The following is a 17127-nucleotide window of genomic DNA, read 5'->3' as shown; positions in this document are numbered from 1 at the left end:
CAAACATTCAAGCTTACCAATATCAGACCCCATCACAAATCGACTATAATCCACAAGTTCCACTTCCACTGTTGCAACTGACCCCGCCTTTCGGTTCAACACCCAAGCATGCGAGAGCGTTGCCAGGTGATCCTCTATGGCATGATTGATCGTGGGCGCGCTGTCGGGACTAGTTACTGCCACTCTTAGCACAAGTACATTCTTCACATCGGCACGCCTGATCACGATTTGGAACCTTTCCTTGAAGTCCTCCGATACATACTTCCAAACCGAGGTCTTCATAGTGATAAGCCCAACAACGCGTTTCTGACTTTTAAGAGCCACCGCTCACTTCCTTATATGCAAATACCTGTTGCGTGTAGTCCTCCTACGTTGCAATGCCTCCCACTGGGTATTTGACCAATCACTGGATTTAACAAACGATTGGTTTCCCCAATGGGGAAATACTTGGGGAAGGGAAAGGGTACGGACAGTGTCTGCATACAAGAATAGTTTGGTATATGTATCCGAGAGTGAATTTGCCAGGACTTCTAATCCCTGCTTCTGGTCTCCAGCTGTAAGTCAATATTCATGCAAAAATCCATGACAATTGCTTTTAGGGCTTAGGGTCATTCGCAATACACTATAATCTACCTATTGTTCAGTATGGAGAACGCAATAATGACCATTTAATACCCTAGGTTAGCGTATGCATTTGTAGAAAATCCAAAGCTGTCACATAGGGTCTGCGCTCTCTTAATGTCTCCCCAGATTTCCAAAGCAAAATCACCGCAGGCAGTTCAAGGCCTAACTTAATGAAGCCCAGAACGCTGCTGCCCCGGTCATATCCAAGAGCGCTGCGTAAATTAGGGCGACGATCGGGAAGATGCAGCCAGGTCATGGCAGCACTGGTGAAATTACCTGACATTGGGCACGATCCAATGGATGTGAAAATTCGCGCTCCATCCATGAAGGAACATGCTTGCCACCAGGGCAATGGCTGCGGGCGGCACGTCATGCGAAACTGGGGCTTGTGGTTGCCATTATGTTCTGCCGAGAGTTTCTTCTGGGTGCAACCGATCAACCCCGTACTTATCTCGACTGTAAAATCCGAGATAACAGATACAAATATGTAGTTGAGGCCCGCAATGTTGAATTTCTGATGGTAAATATCTGTTCACGGCACTGGGAGGTTAGCGTAGAGAATATAGAATTGCATAGATAGTACAAAGCCTTGTAAATGGCCATCACTTAGATGATCGGCTGGGCTCTGAGCAACTTCAGCTGACAAATTAGCGCAGCTGAGTACACCTCAAAACAAGCCTGATCTAGGTGGTCGTGCTCTGTATATTACTGCTGGCCCGTTTCCCTTGTCAGACACAGTTTCTTTTATCTCAACAGTGATGGCTCACGCATTTTCTCTAATGCGAAGAGGCTGGGCATGAGAACCAGAATATCTAGCAGCAAAGTGGAATAGAACGTCCCATCCCATTTCCAGGTGGCATACTGTGCAATCAAACGTCTTAAAATTGATCTGACGGCAGCCTGAGTGAGAGTACCGGGATTTATGGTGGCTACATGCTATACAGTATTCAGATGGTAAATGACTTGACTGACTGGAATACTTTGAAGGCTCGACCTACCAGAGAACTTCGTTTAGTAGCACATATTTTCAATCATTAATGTCTCCAATTTAGCAGGTTAATCTCATTTAATTGAAGAGTAAGGTAGACAAATGATTGTTAGATGTTTCACAAACCTAGTGCTTCTTTGACCTGTGTCATGGTCGCTTCAGCATTGGAGCGCGCAGCCTGGCTGCCTTGGTTCGCAACATCTTCAAGGTAAGTTTTGTTTTCCATGAACGCAAAATATTTCTCCCTTATCGGAAGAAGATCAATAGCAACCCTGTTAGCAACGTGTTCCTTCAAAGCCCGAAGGCTTGAGTGCTGAAATTCCGACACTACTTCATCGCGTGATTTGCCTTCAAAGTGACCGAGAATTTCAATCAAGTTAGAGACACCTGGACGATTATCTGGGTCATAGTTGAGCTGCGGCTCGGAGTCCGTGAGTGCGCCCTTGATTTTCTTATGAATCTCTTCTGGGGTATCGGAGAGCAAGATTCTTGACCGTTCATCTGGGTGAGACTTTGACATCTTCAGAGTTGGTTCTTTGAAAGACATCACTCGTTTTGCGGGTGCTGATAATGTCCAATAATTACCATATGCCTAAATCTCGACTGGACGAGCAGAACTTACATATGAGCGCCTCAGGCAAGGGGAAAATGGACCCGTAGAGATGATTAAAGCTATTTGCAGTGTTTCTGGAAAATTCAAGGTGCTGCCTTTGGTCCTCTCCTACGGGAACATGTGTAGCCCTAATCTCTATCAGCAACGATCTTAACGTATAGTTCCTTGGTGTCAAACCTGTGGACTAAAATATCTGCTGCTTGGAGAACGGGGTATGAAAATAGGCCTAGCCGAAGTTTCGATCTTGCTGCCGAGTCTTCCAGATTTGTATTCTCCGGCAATTGAAGCTTGCTCTAAATGGGGTCAATACCGAAACGATGCCATTCCTGTCATTACCCGCATGTCTGCATGATTTGCGTCCCGGCTTTTTGCTGTATCCTGTATCTGCTCACCTTCCATTGTGTCATACGTGATAGATACCCCATAGAGGCCACGGTGCTCAGTATCCAGAACAATTCGGTGTGTGCGGGGACCTGTTCTAGTCAATACATAGGATTAATGATAAGCATTAGAGCTTTGAGGTTACTCACATCGGATTGGTAGAATATCGCCGACCTTGCAGGATCTAGGCCCACGGCAAGAAGGGTCGCGAACATTTCCTTCCTCCAATTTCGTAACCGGGGGGCATCCTGAGGCACTGTCAATGCGTGAAGGTCAACTACAGAGAATAATAATTTTGTTCCCTCTGTGGCACCATTTTGTAATTGAACCCATTCACGCAAAGCTCCCAAATAATTACCCAAGTGCGGTATACCAGTTGGCTGTATCCCCGAGAATATTGTTTTGTGGGTTGCTAACGATGTTTTTGTGGAGTATGAGCTGCCCCGATTTTGAATTGGACCTTTAAATCGGACGCGATTTCTCGCCAAAAGATATAATCTCGTAAAACTTTGGTCATTATAGGCGATGTTAGCTTTCGGATTCATACCAAAACAGAGAAAAAGAAAATAAAGATAGAAAATCAAGAAAAGATAGAGAATAAAGAAGGAAAGAGACTTTCAAAGATAAGATGTCCGAGGCACGAAAAATATCTGTGAAAGTCACGTGTTATAGACAAATCGCAAAAGAATCAGACTTTCCCAGGAAAGAGAAGAAAAATGCGGAATAGAAGATTCAAAAGCTTCAATCACCAAGCGCCTGCGTGCTATGCCTAGGGTGAATACAGTATGCTATACAGCCTTACTTAAATGCTTCTTTCATTCAATGGATAAGTTGACGAATAGACTTGGGATATGATGGTATGATAATACAAATGGTAGAGTATACACAGAGTAACGCAAAAAAGAATAGAAGGTCAACAAGAACCCAAACTGACCGAAGAGCAACATTTGTCTTTAATCTCACTAAATTCATCAGTGATCATTTAGCTCCTGCGGACGTCAGCCAGTGGTCCCTTGTTCTGAGTAAATCGTTCGCTTTCCAAGATATCCAATATCGATTGGTCACCACCCCTATCTTTTCTCTGGCCGAATTGGGAGAGGTGCGGCTCAAGTGATTGCTCAATCTCAGGAATCACATCATCCATAGTTTTAGCCACGTCTAGATTACACGTCAGTAAACAAAATAAATCCATCATAGGTGTAGCATTGCACTGTACCGAGACTTTCATGCTCCCAAACATTTGCCTTTAGACCTACTCCATAGAAGGAGTGCTTTCTTAAGAAGGCCAGCCACGCCTGTACAGTCTGCGGATTGCCATCTTTGATTTGAATCAATCGCCGAAGTGTTATTCTTTCAAAATTTTCTTGGCTTTTCTTATGTACGAAATTGCTTCGTGGAAATGTCCAGCGCTCAACAATGCGCGGCAACGGCACAGGTCCCGAAACGGGGAGTTTCAGATAGTATGCCGCGCGAATGGCAAAATCGGCGAAGAATTCGACGTTCCGTACACTGTACGATCTCAACTGGAGATCACAGACTGGGAGACCGTACTGAGCCTTTCTTCGAAGAGGACGCAAGTAGAGAGCTTGCACACTCCTAGGGAGCCGCGTCTCTTGATTTAAATCATCCAATCGTTCCGCCCTATGATTTATAGTAAGCGCAAATGCCTTTCAGTCATTCCATTTCGACAGCAACGGACCATGGCTTTATAGATTCGGACAACTGCTCGGTTCCTCTTTTATGGTTGGCAATCTATAGTCAGCCCACAATGTCATATACCCCGTGTAATGAGCAATTTAGTAGAGGACGGTGTCTACAGACTGTTTTCCCGATAGATTCGCGGCGTGACAAACTTCCGACTGACTAGGGTCGACATCCGGTTTATTTGACGATGCGAGACTCCGAGTTGGCACAGGAAACTTTGCCGGTATGATTAGAACCAAATCCGACATAAGTACTGGAGCGCGTAGCATACCTTAAGCGGCTTTCCCAGCCCTAGCAGCATGCGCGACTTCGGGAAGGAAAGCATGGTGTATAGTTGGTGAACAACGATCGTCCCAGTCTTCCACCAGAAATTAGATAAAACTGACCCTTACCGCTTTCCACTTCAGTCGTAACTAAATAACTACCATGTCCCGAGAATCTCAATTTCAACTCACGGTGCTTTGGGAAGAAACAAGTACAATAAAAAAAATAAATTGAAAACAAAATGAATTAGAATAATTTTCTTTTAAAAAAAAGAAATCTATCAGAACACGGACTAAGCAACTGGCAATGATGAAGATATTGCATGCACTGTGTTTGGACTAGTGCGGGTTTCTGCCCCACACGGGGTGGAATGCAATATAAAATCTGAAATTTTTTTTCTCTCCATTTCAATTTTTGAAGCTTACTTGACTGTCCCTTCGAGGTCCTTTTTTTTTCCCATTCTTTTTTCTTCCTCTTCTTTTACCACGCCCATATGGCAGAGGAAGTATGCTTTGAGCATCATCCTGTCCAGCCTCACACTGAGGTTGACATGACAGATGATGAAATTCAGAAGCTGCTTCATGAAGCAGAAAACCGGCTTCGAGCTCCTGGATCGAAACCAACCCAGGATTCAAGACTCCAGATGTCCAAGGGGAATGAAAACGAAGATGCATCTTCTCTGTAAGATCGAATCTATATGGCGCTTTGCCTGCGCACTGCAAATACAGAAGAACTAACTCTGATCCAAGCATTCCGAAGTTATCAACGAATCATTCCCTGCAACCATACGTACACGAGACAAATGAAGTCGCCATGCTCGATCCTCTTCGTATAAGCGATTCCCGACAAAAGAACGTGCCCAACTTCGATCCAACCAAGACTAGGACGAACACTTCAGGAAAGAAGGTGAGATCTCGAAAATATTTCGATTTATTTTTCACTTTATTGTACTTTGCTATGAGGATAATATTTCACGCGTTAGCGCTTGATGCAGCTTCACCAACCCGTTTTGGGTTGCGCTGCGCTAATGAGAGTTCTACTTTTTCATAGTTACTCTGAGCATTTTTCACAGCTTTTGTTTTTGTTGTCAGTCGATTTTGCAGATGGTCATAGGCTAACTTTATGCTGAACTAGAAGGAAAAACCTTCTGCAGGAGATGATTGGTTTAATCTTCCAAAGACAGAAATGACACCAGAGTTGAAAAGAGATTTACAGCTCCTTCGGATGCGTTCAGTTCTAGACCCAAAAAGACACTACAAAAAAGAAGGGAAAGCGAAACCTCCAGAGTTCTCCCAAGTGGGAACAATAGTCGAGGGACCAACCGAGTTTTTCAATGGGCGTATTGCAAAGAAAGATCGCAAGAGAACCTTTGTGGAAGAGGCTATGGCTTTGGAGCGCGAAACAAGACGTTTCGAATCCAAATACAACGATATCCAGACCACGAAGCGAAGCGGCAAGAAAGCATTTTACAAAGATCTACGGTCGAAGAGAGGCCGTAAAAACACGTGAAAGGCAACGCTTCAGTCCATCAAGAAAATGCCTTGAATCCCGCATAGCGCTAGCTACAGCGATTCGGAGGCTGAGCCTAAGTCGTCATTTCACACCGTCGCTCGGAAGCAATCACCATGCACTAATTCTGCTGGAAGATATCTTGGACGGCTTTTTGCACAAGGTCCTTTCTACGATGTTATTATCAATGCTGGGAGACGGACCATAGTGTTGACTTACTTGCATATCGAGGGCCGCAAAGCGAGCTGCTTCGAGGACCTCTTCGTGGCTGGCTTTCCCTTCCCGCAGTATAGCATCAAGCTCCTCTGCTTCTTTTCTTTCGAGGAGATGGTCATCTCCTCGGGGTACAGGAGACAGTACTGCCTTGTTAGTTACAAGGCTGAGTGCAATAACTCGCAGACCACAGTGTCTAGCAGCAACTATTTCTGGTACGGTCGACATGCCAACTAGGTCTGCTCCGAGTTGACGAAGCATACGACACTCAGCTCTAGTCTCATAACTGCCTTGCTAGTCAGTGACACTCAGGCCGCGCTGGAGTTGATGTGGTCTTTCCACACACCTTGGACCTCCAACAAACGCATAGACTCCCTCATGCAATCGCCGTTTGCTTTGCGGTGGTATGACAGTTTTCCACGCTTTATGCACGTAACGGCGAAGTTCGAGGTCATAGGCATCTGACAAAGGGGGGAACCGAGGACCGAACTCCTCCACATTTGGGCCGCGTAGTGGATGTGTGCCTGCCAGACCGGCAATGAAAATATGCTTATCAGTAATGTCAGTATTAGCACGCAGTAGATGCCATCCAGAAATGTGGAACATACGTCGTTCAGTAACACAAGATCTCCTACTGCGTATTCAGGATTCAAGCCACCGGCAGCATTGGTCACTAATAGGATTGCATGGTTTAGTGCGGTCGTGGGAACAGGTTAAGCCGGGAAGGGAATCCCACAAACTATGGTATCGATGCCCAATAGCTTCAAGACTCGGACAGGAAACGTTACTTTATCGATAGAATGACCTTCATAATAACTTGCCGGTATGATCAGTGGTTACTGACTAGTGTAAACACAGATTGGATGGCTAGCTCACTGTGCGCGACCAAGCATTAGAACAGCAGGAACTTTCTGACCAAGAAGTCCAAAAACAAGTTTCCCCGCATGTCCGGCAACTGTTGACCAGTAATTTAGCGCATTAGAGAGAGCAAGAGAAAAGGAAAAGAAGGAGAAAGAGAGAAAAGTGGGAAAATGTGTAAGAGAGAAGTTTAACTAGAGCCGGACTCGCCTGTAAGCTGAGGAAAATGTGGTATAGAAGAGTAGTCATATTCCACTCGGGGTGTATCTCCAACGGTATGCACAAGGCCTCCTAAGCCAGTTCCGCAAACAATTGCAACACGGGGGCTTTGTAGGGAGGAGGGCAAGCATTCCTTTATGTAGGAAGCTGCCTCGTTGACACGTTCGAAAGAGGATATATTCTGAGGCAGTTCAGCCATTGTTGGGTGATGTGGGAGCAATGATAAGACAAAATTTAAAAAAAAAAAACAAAACAAAACAATAACATATCACATTGCTTATTTAATTTGTGCCTACGTAAAACTGCCGAGGGTATTCCATACATACAGGATCTGTACATAAATGAAGTTTGCTAATACATTTATCGTAAAAGATATTCAGAATATGTATATCATCAGCATCCATTAATGCTTATTCAAATGCTACTCCGGAATACTCATGAGAAACGCAGTACCAATAGCATATTATTATTGTATGAGCAGCAGAAATTACTACTAGTACTCTGTACTAGTATCAGATTGCTCGCGGGGCTTCGCGGATCTTTCCGCAAACGTCAATCGGAGCTGAGCACCTACATACAGTAATCACTCACTCCTTAGCGCGCTTCTCCGCTGACTCGACTCGGGCTCAAAACATCATCTATCAGTATCACGACTGGATGGGATGAACAATAAATCCTCCATCCTTTAAACTTCGAGGGTATCGTATCATTATCAGTACATATTCTCATCTTACGCGCTAAAGTCAAAGTTCTAGCTCAAAACTATCCCACCATCGCGTCGCATTTCACGCGATCCGCCGCACCATTGTCGAGAAAATCAATGGACACCTGTTTATAGATAACACTATCATTGAGTATAACTTCTTGGTTGCTCTCGATCGTCATGGAGGCTACTTCGCAAAATGCCGGGCAGCAGCAGGGCAGGCAGCAACCTGTATATGATATCAGAAATGGTGGGCATTATGGTAAGACTTTTGCAACCGAATCGCAAACTCATAATTTGTGCACTTGCAATTCTTGCTGACAGCATACATCAGGTGCCAGTGCCGCTGTAGGTTTTCTCTAGTTTTGCGACGTTCTACACGAACAGAAGATTCGCTCCCATGATGTATTAAACCTCTACTGACTCTGTTTGCCCTAGCTCTCAGCACAAGGATATGCACCAGTGGCTGAATTGTATACTGGCACCTGGGCAAATGTGAGTGCATGAATGCATGGTTTTGGATGGAACTGACCTCGATCCAGGTCAACCAAGGTCTACAAGGGACAGCCCGTGATGTTCTTACAACATACTGGCAACACGTAATCAACCATCTCGAATCTGATAACCATGACTATAAAATACACCAACTGCCATTGGCACGCATAAAGAAGGTCATGAAAGCTGACCCAGAGGTCAAGATGATCTCAGCAGAGGCGCCTATTCTATTCGCAAAAGGGTGTGATATCTTCATCACTGAGCTAACCATGCGGGCGTGGATCCATGCCGAGGATAACAAACGTCGCACCTTGCAGCGATCTGACATTGCAGCCGCTCTTTCCAAGTCTGACATGTTTGATTTCCTCATTGACATAGTGCCACGGGAGGAGGCGGCCTCTCATGCAAAGCGGTCCAGCCAGACAGGTGGAGCTCCTGTAAGCTCTTCTGCACCAGGGGCTACAGGTCCACTGCCACCGTCTCAACCTGGCGTTCAACATCAGCACCACATGGCTCCGCCTGATTACGGATCTCTGGGCCAGCATGGTATTCCTCAAGATCAAGAATACAGACCTCAGCCCACCATGTATACAGGGGCGGTGCAGTCGGATCCAACCGCAGCATATGGCCAACCGCAATCTCAAATGTTTGAGGGAATGTATGCTGCTTATCCGCATCTACCGCCACAACAGGTATGTGATAATTGGTCGTTGTGTTTTTGCATAGAAAAGATTTGTTCTAGGTGTGTTATTTCCCAGGTATGTGGCTAATAATTTGAACAGTGAGAAAAAAAAAAAACATCGACCATCCATGTCTGAATACTGATGGTCTCTTTATATTCGTACCCTTGATGAATTTCCGCGGACGCCATGATGAGTCTTACATGTTTCCATTTTGTGTCTTCTCTTTCCATCTTTCTTCTCCTCCATTTTCTTACGCGAATGGTTTCAGGTTGCTTGGTATATGTTGGTGGACATATATTGGCGTTTTCTCTTTTTGCTTTTTCCCCCTTCCCTCCTGTCTCGTATATCATTGTGCGTACTTGCGCGTGTACTGATCATGCTATACATTGTGTTCTTGATGGAGCCTTATCTAAATAGCATTTTCACTCGAGTATCAAACATCATTGGTAATATAGTAGATAGAATTATATAGTTGCCAGCGAGGGTTCTAACTTCTTTTCCATACGGATGGGCATCAGGACTTCTTTCCGAATCTCGAGGAGAGTGTTGAGAATTTATCGGCTTTCGCTGGGCTTTGAACTGTGCGTGTGAGCCTGCTTCATGGTTAGCCTTTATGTTGAACTAAATGCCGGATGATGATATAGTACTTTTCTAGTAAAACAGGGCCATTCATTGCATCCACGCGGCCATATTTCTTGTTCCTCGTGGATATGTCGTAAAATTCATCCGTATTGTCCGCTTGCATCAACTGTACTGTCTGTTGTAGCTCATCAAGGTTTTCTCGTAGAATAGGTACTCCAAGGCTGTTAACAAACTCAGTGAGGTACTCAACGTCCTTTGCAAGAGCCATGACGCCATTAGGATTGATCTTTTTCACGTCCGATGAGAGAGGTTGCGCCTTGAAGGTGTTAGTAAGCCCTACCTAATACATCAGAAAGTAAAACGTACTAGAATCATATTCGCAGCATGACTCAGAGCGTCAAAATAGATCAGTTCCTTGATCTCTGTTGGAAGGCCGAGTAATGTCGAGTTCATTATGTTAGACAGAAACCGGGTCAGGGTTTGCATGTAGTTGCTGGGCTCCGTAGGAGAGACAGGCGCCATCCAGTCGTATTCTGCGGTCTCAATGAGATCATCGATCTTGGAGTTGACGACCTCGAATATACGCTTCTCTGCGGCTTTCTTGTTTGTTCTGAATTTTTCCGTCGCTCTCAAAGCGATTGACCCGCCAGCAGAGTTTTGTGATCTTGCAGCAGCAAGCAGCGTCTCAAGTTCATGACAGGCCAGTTCAAAATGCTCTAAGTTTATGAGGATTTGGACAATCTGGCCCAAATACTGGGAAGAAAGACGCTCAACAAGTGTGTCGCATACTTTATTCGATAGGAGCTCATCCAAGGCCTGGTGTTGTCAGTTGAAAATTCAGACACCAAGCTAGGGCACCCACATCTTTCAACGTATCATCGATGACATCTGGATGAGAGAAATCATCGTTCGCGAAGAAATAAAACTGATTCAAGAAATTACGAATGTCGATGCAACAAAGCGGATACATCTGAGAGAACGGTAAAACACATGGAAACCTGGGCATCATCTCGTTAATGCTGGGAGAGAAAGCCTGCGGTGATCTCTGTTGGAACGTACACTTGCTCTTCCCGTGGCTTTTCGGGGCTATACCAGCTAACATTGAGGACCTTGTCATATTCCTCTAAGCTCTGTATTGGCATAGGCATATAATCATCCGTAGATACGATCTAAAGCAGGTTAGACAGAGCAGAAAATACAGAATCAGCATTGATATACTCACCTCCTGGAAATCGTCGCTAAACCTCTTCTTGAGAAGCTCGGCATATTTTTCAAAAAGTGTCAATAAGAATCCATCGAAGACCCCAACTTGAAACTCCCAGGTCTAAATTTGGTCAGGTTAGGAAAGAATAACAGTATGTATTTGAAATGATAGCATGACTTACGTTCATTGTTTGCATGAACAATGCGATAAGGTTTTTTATTTTCAGCAGACTCTCAGCATTGTCAACTTCATGGAGCGCCTTCGATATCAAACTGACAGCGGTCTGGCACATTGAATCCCAGAGCTCGTCCACCTATGTAGATTGTTAATGCCGTACTCATTTAAGAGACTTATCCACAGATACAAAGAAGAGAGGGTAGATTACATCAACAGGAGATCTCAGCTCAGGGACTCTTTTCATAGTAGACCGCTCCACAATCGCAAAACCTACTATCTCTTCAAGGAGATTGTGTAGGCCGGCCCCATCTTCATCGATTAGTGTTATTGATGATGGAATTAAAAGTTCCTTTTGTCGCCGACGCGTGTTTGCATATTCAATCCTGAACTTGTCCATGTGTCCGAGTGACTGATGGATGTGCAAGCATTCAAAGAGTGGTGTGAAATGCACTTGGAGTTCATCATTCTGTAGTAAGTCATATTCTTCGTCCTCATCAGACACTAACTCGATAGCTGAGTTTAGCTTGAAATTTGCCAGGTATGGGATTTTCTGCGCTCTCTCTTTCTGCCTAGATTTCCGTAAATCAGTGTGGTATAGCGCTATCTCGCCCAGGTACTGTGACATCTCACGAATCCGGTAAAGCCAAGTATTCAGGTCAGACATGACTGCTTCGGCTATCGCTCTCTGTGTTGCCGGTACCGAACGCTGGATCATTTCTGCGATTTTATATTGATTAACTCCTTTGAGATGTACATTCTGCAATTCCTCGATGGCACGTAGGGCTGCATAGTGATTCTTCTTTGCAAGCAAGTCATGGACCTGATTCGCGAGGCGCAAAACCTCTAGGCAATCTTGTATGGCGCGAGAGGTCTCGTCAATGTTTTGCCGATGACTCCGTGATTCAACCAATGCCTTCTTCTGCTCGGCTAGCCGCTCCGTACTGGCTTGGATCGACTGGTTCAGGTCCAGAATCTCGGCCGTCAGGCTCACAGTCCCTTCCCGTATGCGGAGAAGCTGGTTAACGGAAGTGACAAACTCTTGATGATTTGTGTTACAGATAGTCTCAATTTCGGCTTCCTTGTCATTGGCAAACTTAGCCAGCGATTGCAAAAGTTGGGGTGTGCGATTCCCGACACTATAATCTCGGATTGAAGGAATCAATTGGTCAAGGTAGTCCGTATCGGGAGGCGATATGATAATCTGAATACGCGATTATTATCAGTTGGTGCACAAGTGACTCCAAAGATTTAGGCGATGCTTACCTGGTTCAAGACGTACGATGGACCATTGCGGGCTGGCGCAACGGATGGCATTTCGACGGAGTTGCTTGGCTATAGCGGCTAATCGTGGGATGCGGATTACATGTATTTGAAGGTAGGGGTGTGCTATCGTGTTAATGTCATTAGGAGAGGATTCGGAATCCAGAGAAAGCCCAGTCGGGTTGTATCATTTGGTGTCGCCGAGTATCGTAGAGGGAGACGCGAGCAATGATGACACTTACCCGCTCGGAGCATGCCGCATTTGAACCGCGGCACGGATATTCCGATGAGCCACACTTTACGGACTACATATTCTCAGCGACTGCCATTATATGATGCACCATATCCAGTCTTGAAATAGCCGCTATACACCTGCTATGTAGAAATTTACTGACAGAGGCGCCGAAATTTGAAAACAAGTTTCCCAGAATTCTCAGAGCACTGACATACTACTATTACCTATGTATGGTGGTATATTATAGACAGGCATGCGTTCTGACGCGGATATACACGGCTCCATTGATCTACTCCGGGGAGGTGACGAGATTGCTGTCTTTATGACCGTCAAAGACCGTTGTCTTTTGAAGTGACCTTTGTGAGGTGGCGGAAACTGTGCATTGGGTTTGATGCATGGCTGGTCTTCATGGTGGAAGTGAAGAAGAGATTGCATCACGTCTAGCTGTTTCCAACCATTCTTCTCTGTATCAGATCATTTCGTCTTATGATTTTCCAATGGATACTGACATTTTCCAGGGCAAAGATCCCTAATCGCGCATCATCCCAGTTTCTCTTTCTCTCTGTTGTTTTTACCTTTGCCCTAATGCTGCCATTGTAATGCCATGGCTGTTCCTGGGACCTTTAGTGACCTCTAAGGAAATAAGCCATATATCTGGACAAAAGGGCTTACATGTCTTCACTTATCTTAAATGACAACTGCTTGGTTCAGCCAATTCCTATTTAATTGCAATACTTGCTGTCATCGATGGTGGTGACATACTGTGCACAGATTTGGTTAGTCTGATGCCACACCCTACTCCCCTATACCTAATAGGGTAGTTCAAGCATGGAACATTCCCTTCAGAAAGACAACTTGATTCTTTCTGCCTGGATGGTCTCAGTGATTTTCCTGCTCCACTTTCGAGGTCCCGAATTGGGCATAGCATGATGGTGCCGCTTGTGTTATAACATGCCTGACTTGGGATTTTGCTCTTCAATCTACTCATTCTTTTTCCCCTTTGAAATATGGTTTTTTGTCATCCTACACTACTGGAGGAGACAAGCTAATATTCCCCACCCCTCTTTTGCCTTCTCGTCTTTCTTTTCTTCTTTACCTCCGTCTCTGAATTTCACGGGACTCCCAGTCTCATTTGTCGTTCATTTTCCAGAGACAGCCCTTGTCCAATCTATCCTTTTCTATCCTTCCTTAGCTCAGTCTTTTACTTCTCAACTTTCATCGTGACTCGGGAAAGGCGAGATGAGATCCAACGCTTCGTCTTCCCGTATTTTGAGCAGTCCAGGTTCTACTAATGAACCGCCTTCTCCTCATGGATCATCGGATACCAAGCTCACGGCGTTTTCTCCTGAAGACGTTCGTTCAAAGGGACGTTCCGATTCTAGCGTCAATACTTCCTTGAACGATGCCGGGTTCCGTAGGGTTTACTCGCTGTGAGTCCAAAGGGAACACATTATTCGAGATTGTGAGATACTGTCTACTGATACTGTTCAGGCCTTCCTCGGATCCCTTTTTGGGACAAAGTGGCCCTTCAAACCGGGTGCAGCTCTCCCCGATGGCAGCAAGCTTCACGCCGATCTCAATGACTGGCAGTATAGCTGGTCAAAGCCAAATCGAGTCCCCCTTGACGCGTGATTTCTCCAGTGTCGGCCATCTGGCTGCCAATTCTGACCCTGAAACACATGGACCGGGAGCGGGAATCATCAGGTTCAGTGAGCCCAATATGCCGGAGTACGGCCCCGTTGGAAACACTCATTTTGCCAGAAACAGCTTCACGTCCAGCGTGCCAATCGAAAAGCTTGATTCTGAGCGACGGAGCCGTGCCTTTGTTATCGAGAACGTACCGACTAACCTCTCGTATATGGCTTTGGCTGGTTTTTTCAATGTGGGTAGCCTGGCAAAAGCCATGTGTCTTATTTCCCCCATGCTGACCAAAAGTAAATAGCGCCGCGAATTTGGGACTCTCAAGGGGCCTGTACTCACCGAACTAAGCTCTATGGGAAATGTATATCTTTCCTTCACCGACAGCCGAGACGCCAAAAATGCGTTTGAAAAAGTTCACCTTCTTCGACCAGAATGGCATATCGTCCCACTTACTGCCAGGGAGTTGGCTCAGCGCTCAGATCCGTCTCTGCTTTCAAAGACCTCCGATTTCGAAGGCCAGTTACTGGTTGCCGTTTATTATGACAGCAGGAACCCGAAGTTGAACCAACACTCAGTGTCACGCTCCCTCGAGGCGCTTGTCCTGACGTTTGGTGACATTAAAACATTCAGCCAGTTGTCTAACAGTCAGGATAATGTCAGCGAGTTTCATCTTGAATTTTTCAATACTCGTGATGCGGAGAATGCTTCCATTAGTTTGAATGGTGCTAGGGTTGATGTACGTTTCTTTTCTCTCTTCTTTTTCTTAGTCCTCCACATGGTGTTCTGTGTACCACCGCACCTTTTGTCTGGCCACAAAAAAGAGATATTGACTTTTTTCTCCTTGCACAGGATTGCGTTCTCGAAGTTTCGCACTTCCATCCGGATCTAAATAACAATAACCCTTATCTTCCGCTTCCGAGTCCGACGACCCCAGTGAAGGATAGGCCTTTCCACTTTGAAGATCCCTATCCCAGGCGCATTTCCTTGAGTCACGGTCGATCGACTCGCACGGCTTGTATGGAGCTAAGCCCTACGGGCCGTTCGACAGTTCCTCAAGGCGAACATGCTGACCTCATGGACTGGATGTCCAGAGCGGGTGAAAACCTTTTGCCATCGCCCCGCCGGGAGCTTGGCCGTTACTCTGATTCTCGTCCCGGTAATCAGAACGCAGTCGATGTCGAGCGGATTCGCCTTGGCTTAGATGTTCGCACAACGGTATGTGTGATACAAAACCCGTTGCCATCGAGTGCGAACTAACAAGTCTTAATTGATTCTAGATTATGCTGCGCAACATTCCAAATAAGATTGATCAGGTTAAGAACAACCCATCTAGAAAAACTGCCAGTACATCCCTAACCTATATCAGGGCATGCTGAAATCTATAATTGATGAGACCAGCTACGGCAAATATGACTTCATGTATCTACGAATCGGTGAGAAATCCTGGGAAAAGCAAAAGATGAACCGCAAAAAATAATCTAACTACGTCGAATCTAGATTTTGCGAACAATTGCAAGTTAGTTCCTATGTTTTTTCCATCATCTTTCCCTTCTTGCCCCGCCGTTTTTTTCTTTTACTCACAATCTTATGTTAGTGTTGGCTATGCCTTTATAAATTTCGAAGACGTAAGTTAGTTCCAATCAGCCTGCATTGGACTAAAGTTAAACTAACAATACTTTGTCAGCCGATTGATATTATTGACGTGAGTCATGTTCCTCTATAGAGCAATTCTCATCTGAATCGTTCGGTCTCATTTACACTCTATAGTTTGTCAATGCCAGAGCCGGACGCAGTTGGTACGCATTACTTTTTGCTCCACACGGCTATACTATTGTGTTAACTTCCTTCTAGGAACTGCTTCAACAGTGACAAGGTTGCGGAAGTTTCCTACGCAAGTAAGTACCCGAAACTCAGCGTATTCGTGCTAGGATACCATGTACTAACTCGAGATTAGCCATCCAAGGGAAAGATTGTCTCATACAGAAGTTCCGCAACAGTTCGGTTATGCTCGAACATCCCTCGTTCCGCCCTAAGGTATGATTACCCCATAAAAGGGAGGGGAAATAATATATATGTTTACGTTGATTCAAGATCTTCCATACTGGAACTGGTCCTCTTGCTGGCACTGAGGATCGTTTCCCTGGACCAGACAACCCATCGAAAATGCGTCGGAGTATCGAGAACGCAGAACACATCGGTCCGTTTCACATCTTACTATATATGGAAACATCACTGACCTGTAAAATTACATCTAGGGCTGTTTGCTCCCCGTGTTAGCCAGCAGTATCGCGATGAGCAACGTCGTCGTCGCTCACAATTCGATCGTGGAACAACTGCTGCCGAACGGGAAATTGTATACGTCCGAACGATCGCTCCGAAGCACTCTTCCATGGAAAATAATGCTCTTAGAGCTACACCTTGCACTTATCCTCTTGGCAAACTCTGGTACGAAGATGACACAACAATCAGAGCTCGAGGTCCCAGAACTTCTTGATCTGCCTCAAGAGTCTTGCTATTCTTTTCTTCTTCTTTTATTTTTCTTTCTTTTTTTTCCCTGAATTCCCCCTCTGGCTCTTTCTCTGGAAAACGAACTTACTCAATTGGGCGACGCTTTACCAGAAGCATATGGGGAGCTGAACTTACGAAAAAAAAGTGGGGAACTATCTGCGATGTGTTACCCTGCATAATTTGCGGCTAAGCTCGAAACTGAACGCACGAAGACAAAATATGTTTCAAGTACAATGTCTGTTTGGGGATACCGTGACATTTTGACT

General features: G+C 45.2%; 7 protein-coding genes across 7 annotated transcripts; 3 read left to right on the top strand and 4 right to left on the bottom strand.

Annotated features, from left to right (window-relative positions):
* Nucleotides 1-1730: 1730 nt before the first annotated feature.
* MSW1 (tryptophan--tRNA ligase MSW1) lies at nt 1731-3151 on the bottom strand (the record flags this gene model as incomplete). Its single annotated transcript, XM_043279975.1, has 5 exons — nt 1731-2176; nt 2235-2353; nt 2403-2518; nt 2618-2698; nt 2756-3151. 5 exons carry the CDS (start codon nt 3149-3151, stop codon nt 1731-1733), a joined length of 1158 nt encoding a protein of 385 aa, XP_043137600.1.
* A 437-nt stretch (nt 3152-3588) lies between these two features.
* RSM10 (mitochondrial 37S ribosomal protein uS10m) lies at nt 3589-4635 on the bottom strand (the record flags this gene model as incomplete). Its single annotated transcript, XM_043279974.1, has 5 exons — nt 3589-3764; nt 3823-4247; nt 4306-4341; nt 4428-4525; nt 4582-4635. 5 exons carry the CDS (start codon nt 4633-4635, stop codon nt 3589-3591), a joined length of 789 nt encoding a protein of 262 aa, XP_043137599.1.
* A 432-nt stretch (nt 4636-5067) lies between these two features.
* On the top strand, nt 5068-6083 carry ACHE_50273A (Fcf2 domain-containing protein; the record flags this gene model as incomplete). Its single annotated transcript, XM_043279973.1, has 3 exons — nt 5068-5255; nt 5324-5480; nt 5709-6083. The coding sequence occupies 3 exons, from the start codon at nt 5068-5070 to the stop codon at nt 6081-6083; spliced, it is 720 nt and encodes a 239-aa protein (XP_043137598.1).
* Nucleotides 6084-6204: 121 nt separating this feature from the next.
* ACHE_50274S (purine-nucleoside phosphorylase) lies at nt 6205-7572 on the bottom strand (the record flags this gene model as incomplete). Its single annotated transcript, XM_043279972.1, has 7 exons — nt 6205-6249; nt 6303-6582; nt 6643-6845; nt 6905-6969; nt 7033-7112; nt 7173-7251; nt 7365-7572. 7 exons carry the CDS (start codon nt 7570-7572, stop codon nt 6205-6207), a joined length of 960 nt encoding a protein of 319 aa, XP_043137597.1.
* Nucleotides 7573-8256: 684 nt separating this feature from the next.
* On the top strand, nt 8257-9356 carry hapE (CCAAT-binding factor complex subunit HapE; the record flags this gene model as incomplete). The annotated part of the gene is made up of 5 exons (XM_043279971.1): nt 8257-8338; nt 8411-8424; nt 8515-8571; nt 8619-9263; nt 9354-9356. The coding sequence occupies 5 exons, from the start codon at nt 8257-8259 to the stop codon at nt 9354-9356; spliced, it is 801 nt and encodes a 266-aa protein (XP_043137596.1).
* A 412-nt stretch (nt 9357-9768) lies between these two features.
* Nucleotides 9769-12531, bottom strand: ACHE_50271S (Rab GTPase-binding exocyst subunit SEC15; the record flags this gene model as incomplete). The annotated part of the gene is made up of 9 exons (XM_043279970.1): nt 9769-9847; nt 9902-10152; nt 10203-10652; nt 10699-10834; nt 10896-11005; nt 11059-11160; nt 11222-11353; nt 11426-12418; nt 12481-12531. 9 exons carry the CDS (start codon nt 12529-12531, stop codon nt 9769-9771), a joined length of 2304 nt encoding a protein of 767 aa, XP_043137595.1.
* Nucleotides 12532-13951: 1420 nt separating this feature from the next.
* On the top strand, nt 13952-16847 carry ACHE_50270A (putative meiosis protein MEI2; the record flags this gene model as incomplete). The annotated part of the gene is made up of 14 exons (XM_043279969.1): nt 13952-14142; nt 14204-14594; nt 14655-15089; nt 15203-15568; nt 15631-15666; nt 15720-15786; nt 15851-15869; nt 15948-15978; nt 16038-16055; nt 16121-16149; nt 16205-16248; nt 16308-16387; nt 16445-16550; nt 16609-16847. 14 exons carry the CDS (start codon nt 13952-13954, stop codon nt 16845-16847), a joined length of 2052 nt encoding a protein of 683 aa, XP_043137594.1.
* Nucleotides 16848-17127: the final 280 nt, after the last annotated feature.

This window comes from Aspergillus chevalieri, chromosome 5, assembly GCF_016861735.1.
Source record: "Aspergillus chevalieri M1 DNA, chromosome 5, nearly complete sequence".
In the NCBI taxonomy this organism is placed as follows: Eukaryota; Fungi; Ascomycota; class Eurotiomycetes; order Eurotiales; family Aspergillaceae; genus Aspergillus; species Aspergillus chevalieri.
The sequence above is the reverse complement of the archived record's forward strand: the minus strand, read 5'-3'. Positions and strand labels throughout refer to the sequence as shown.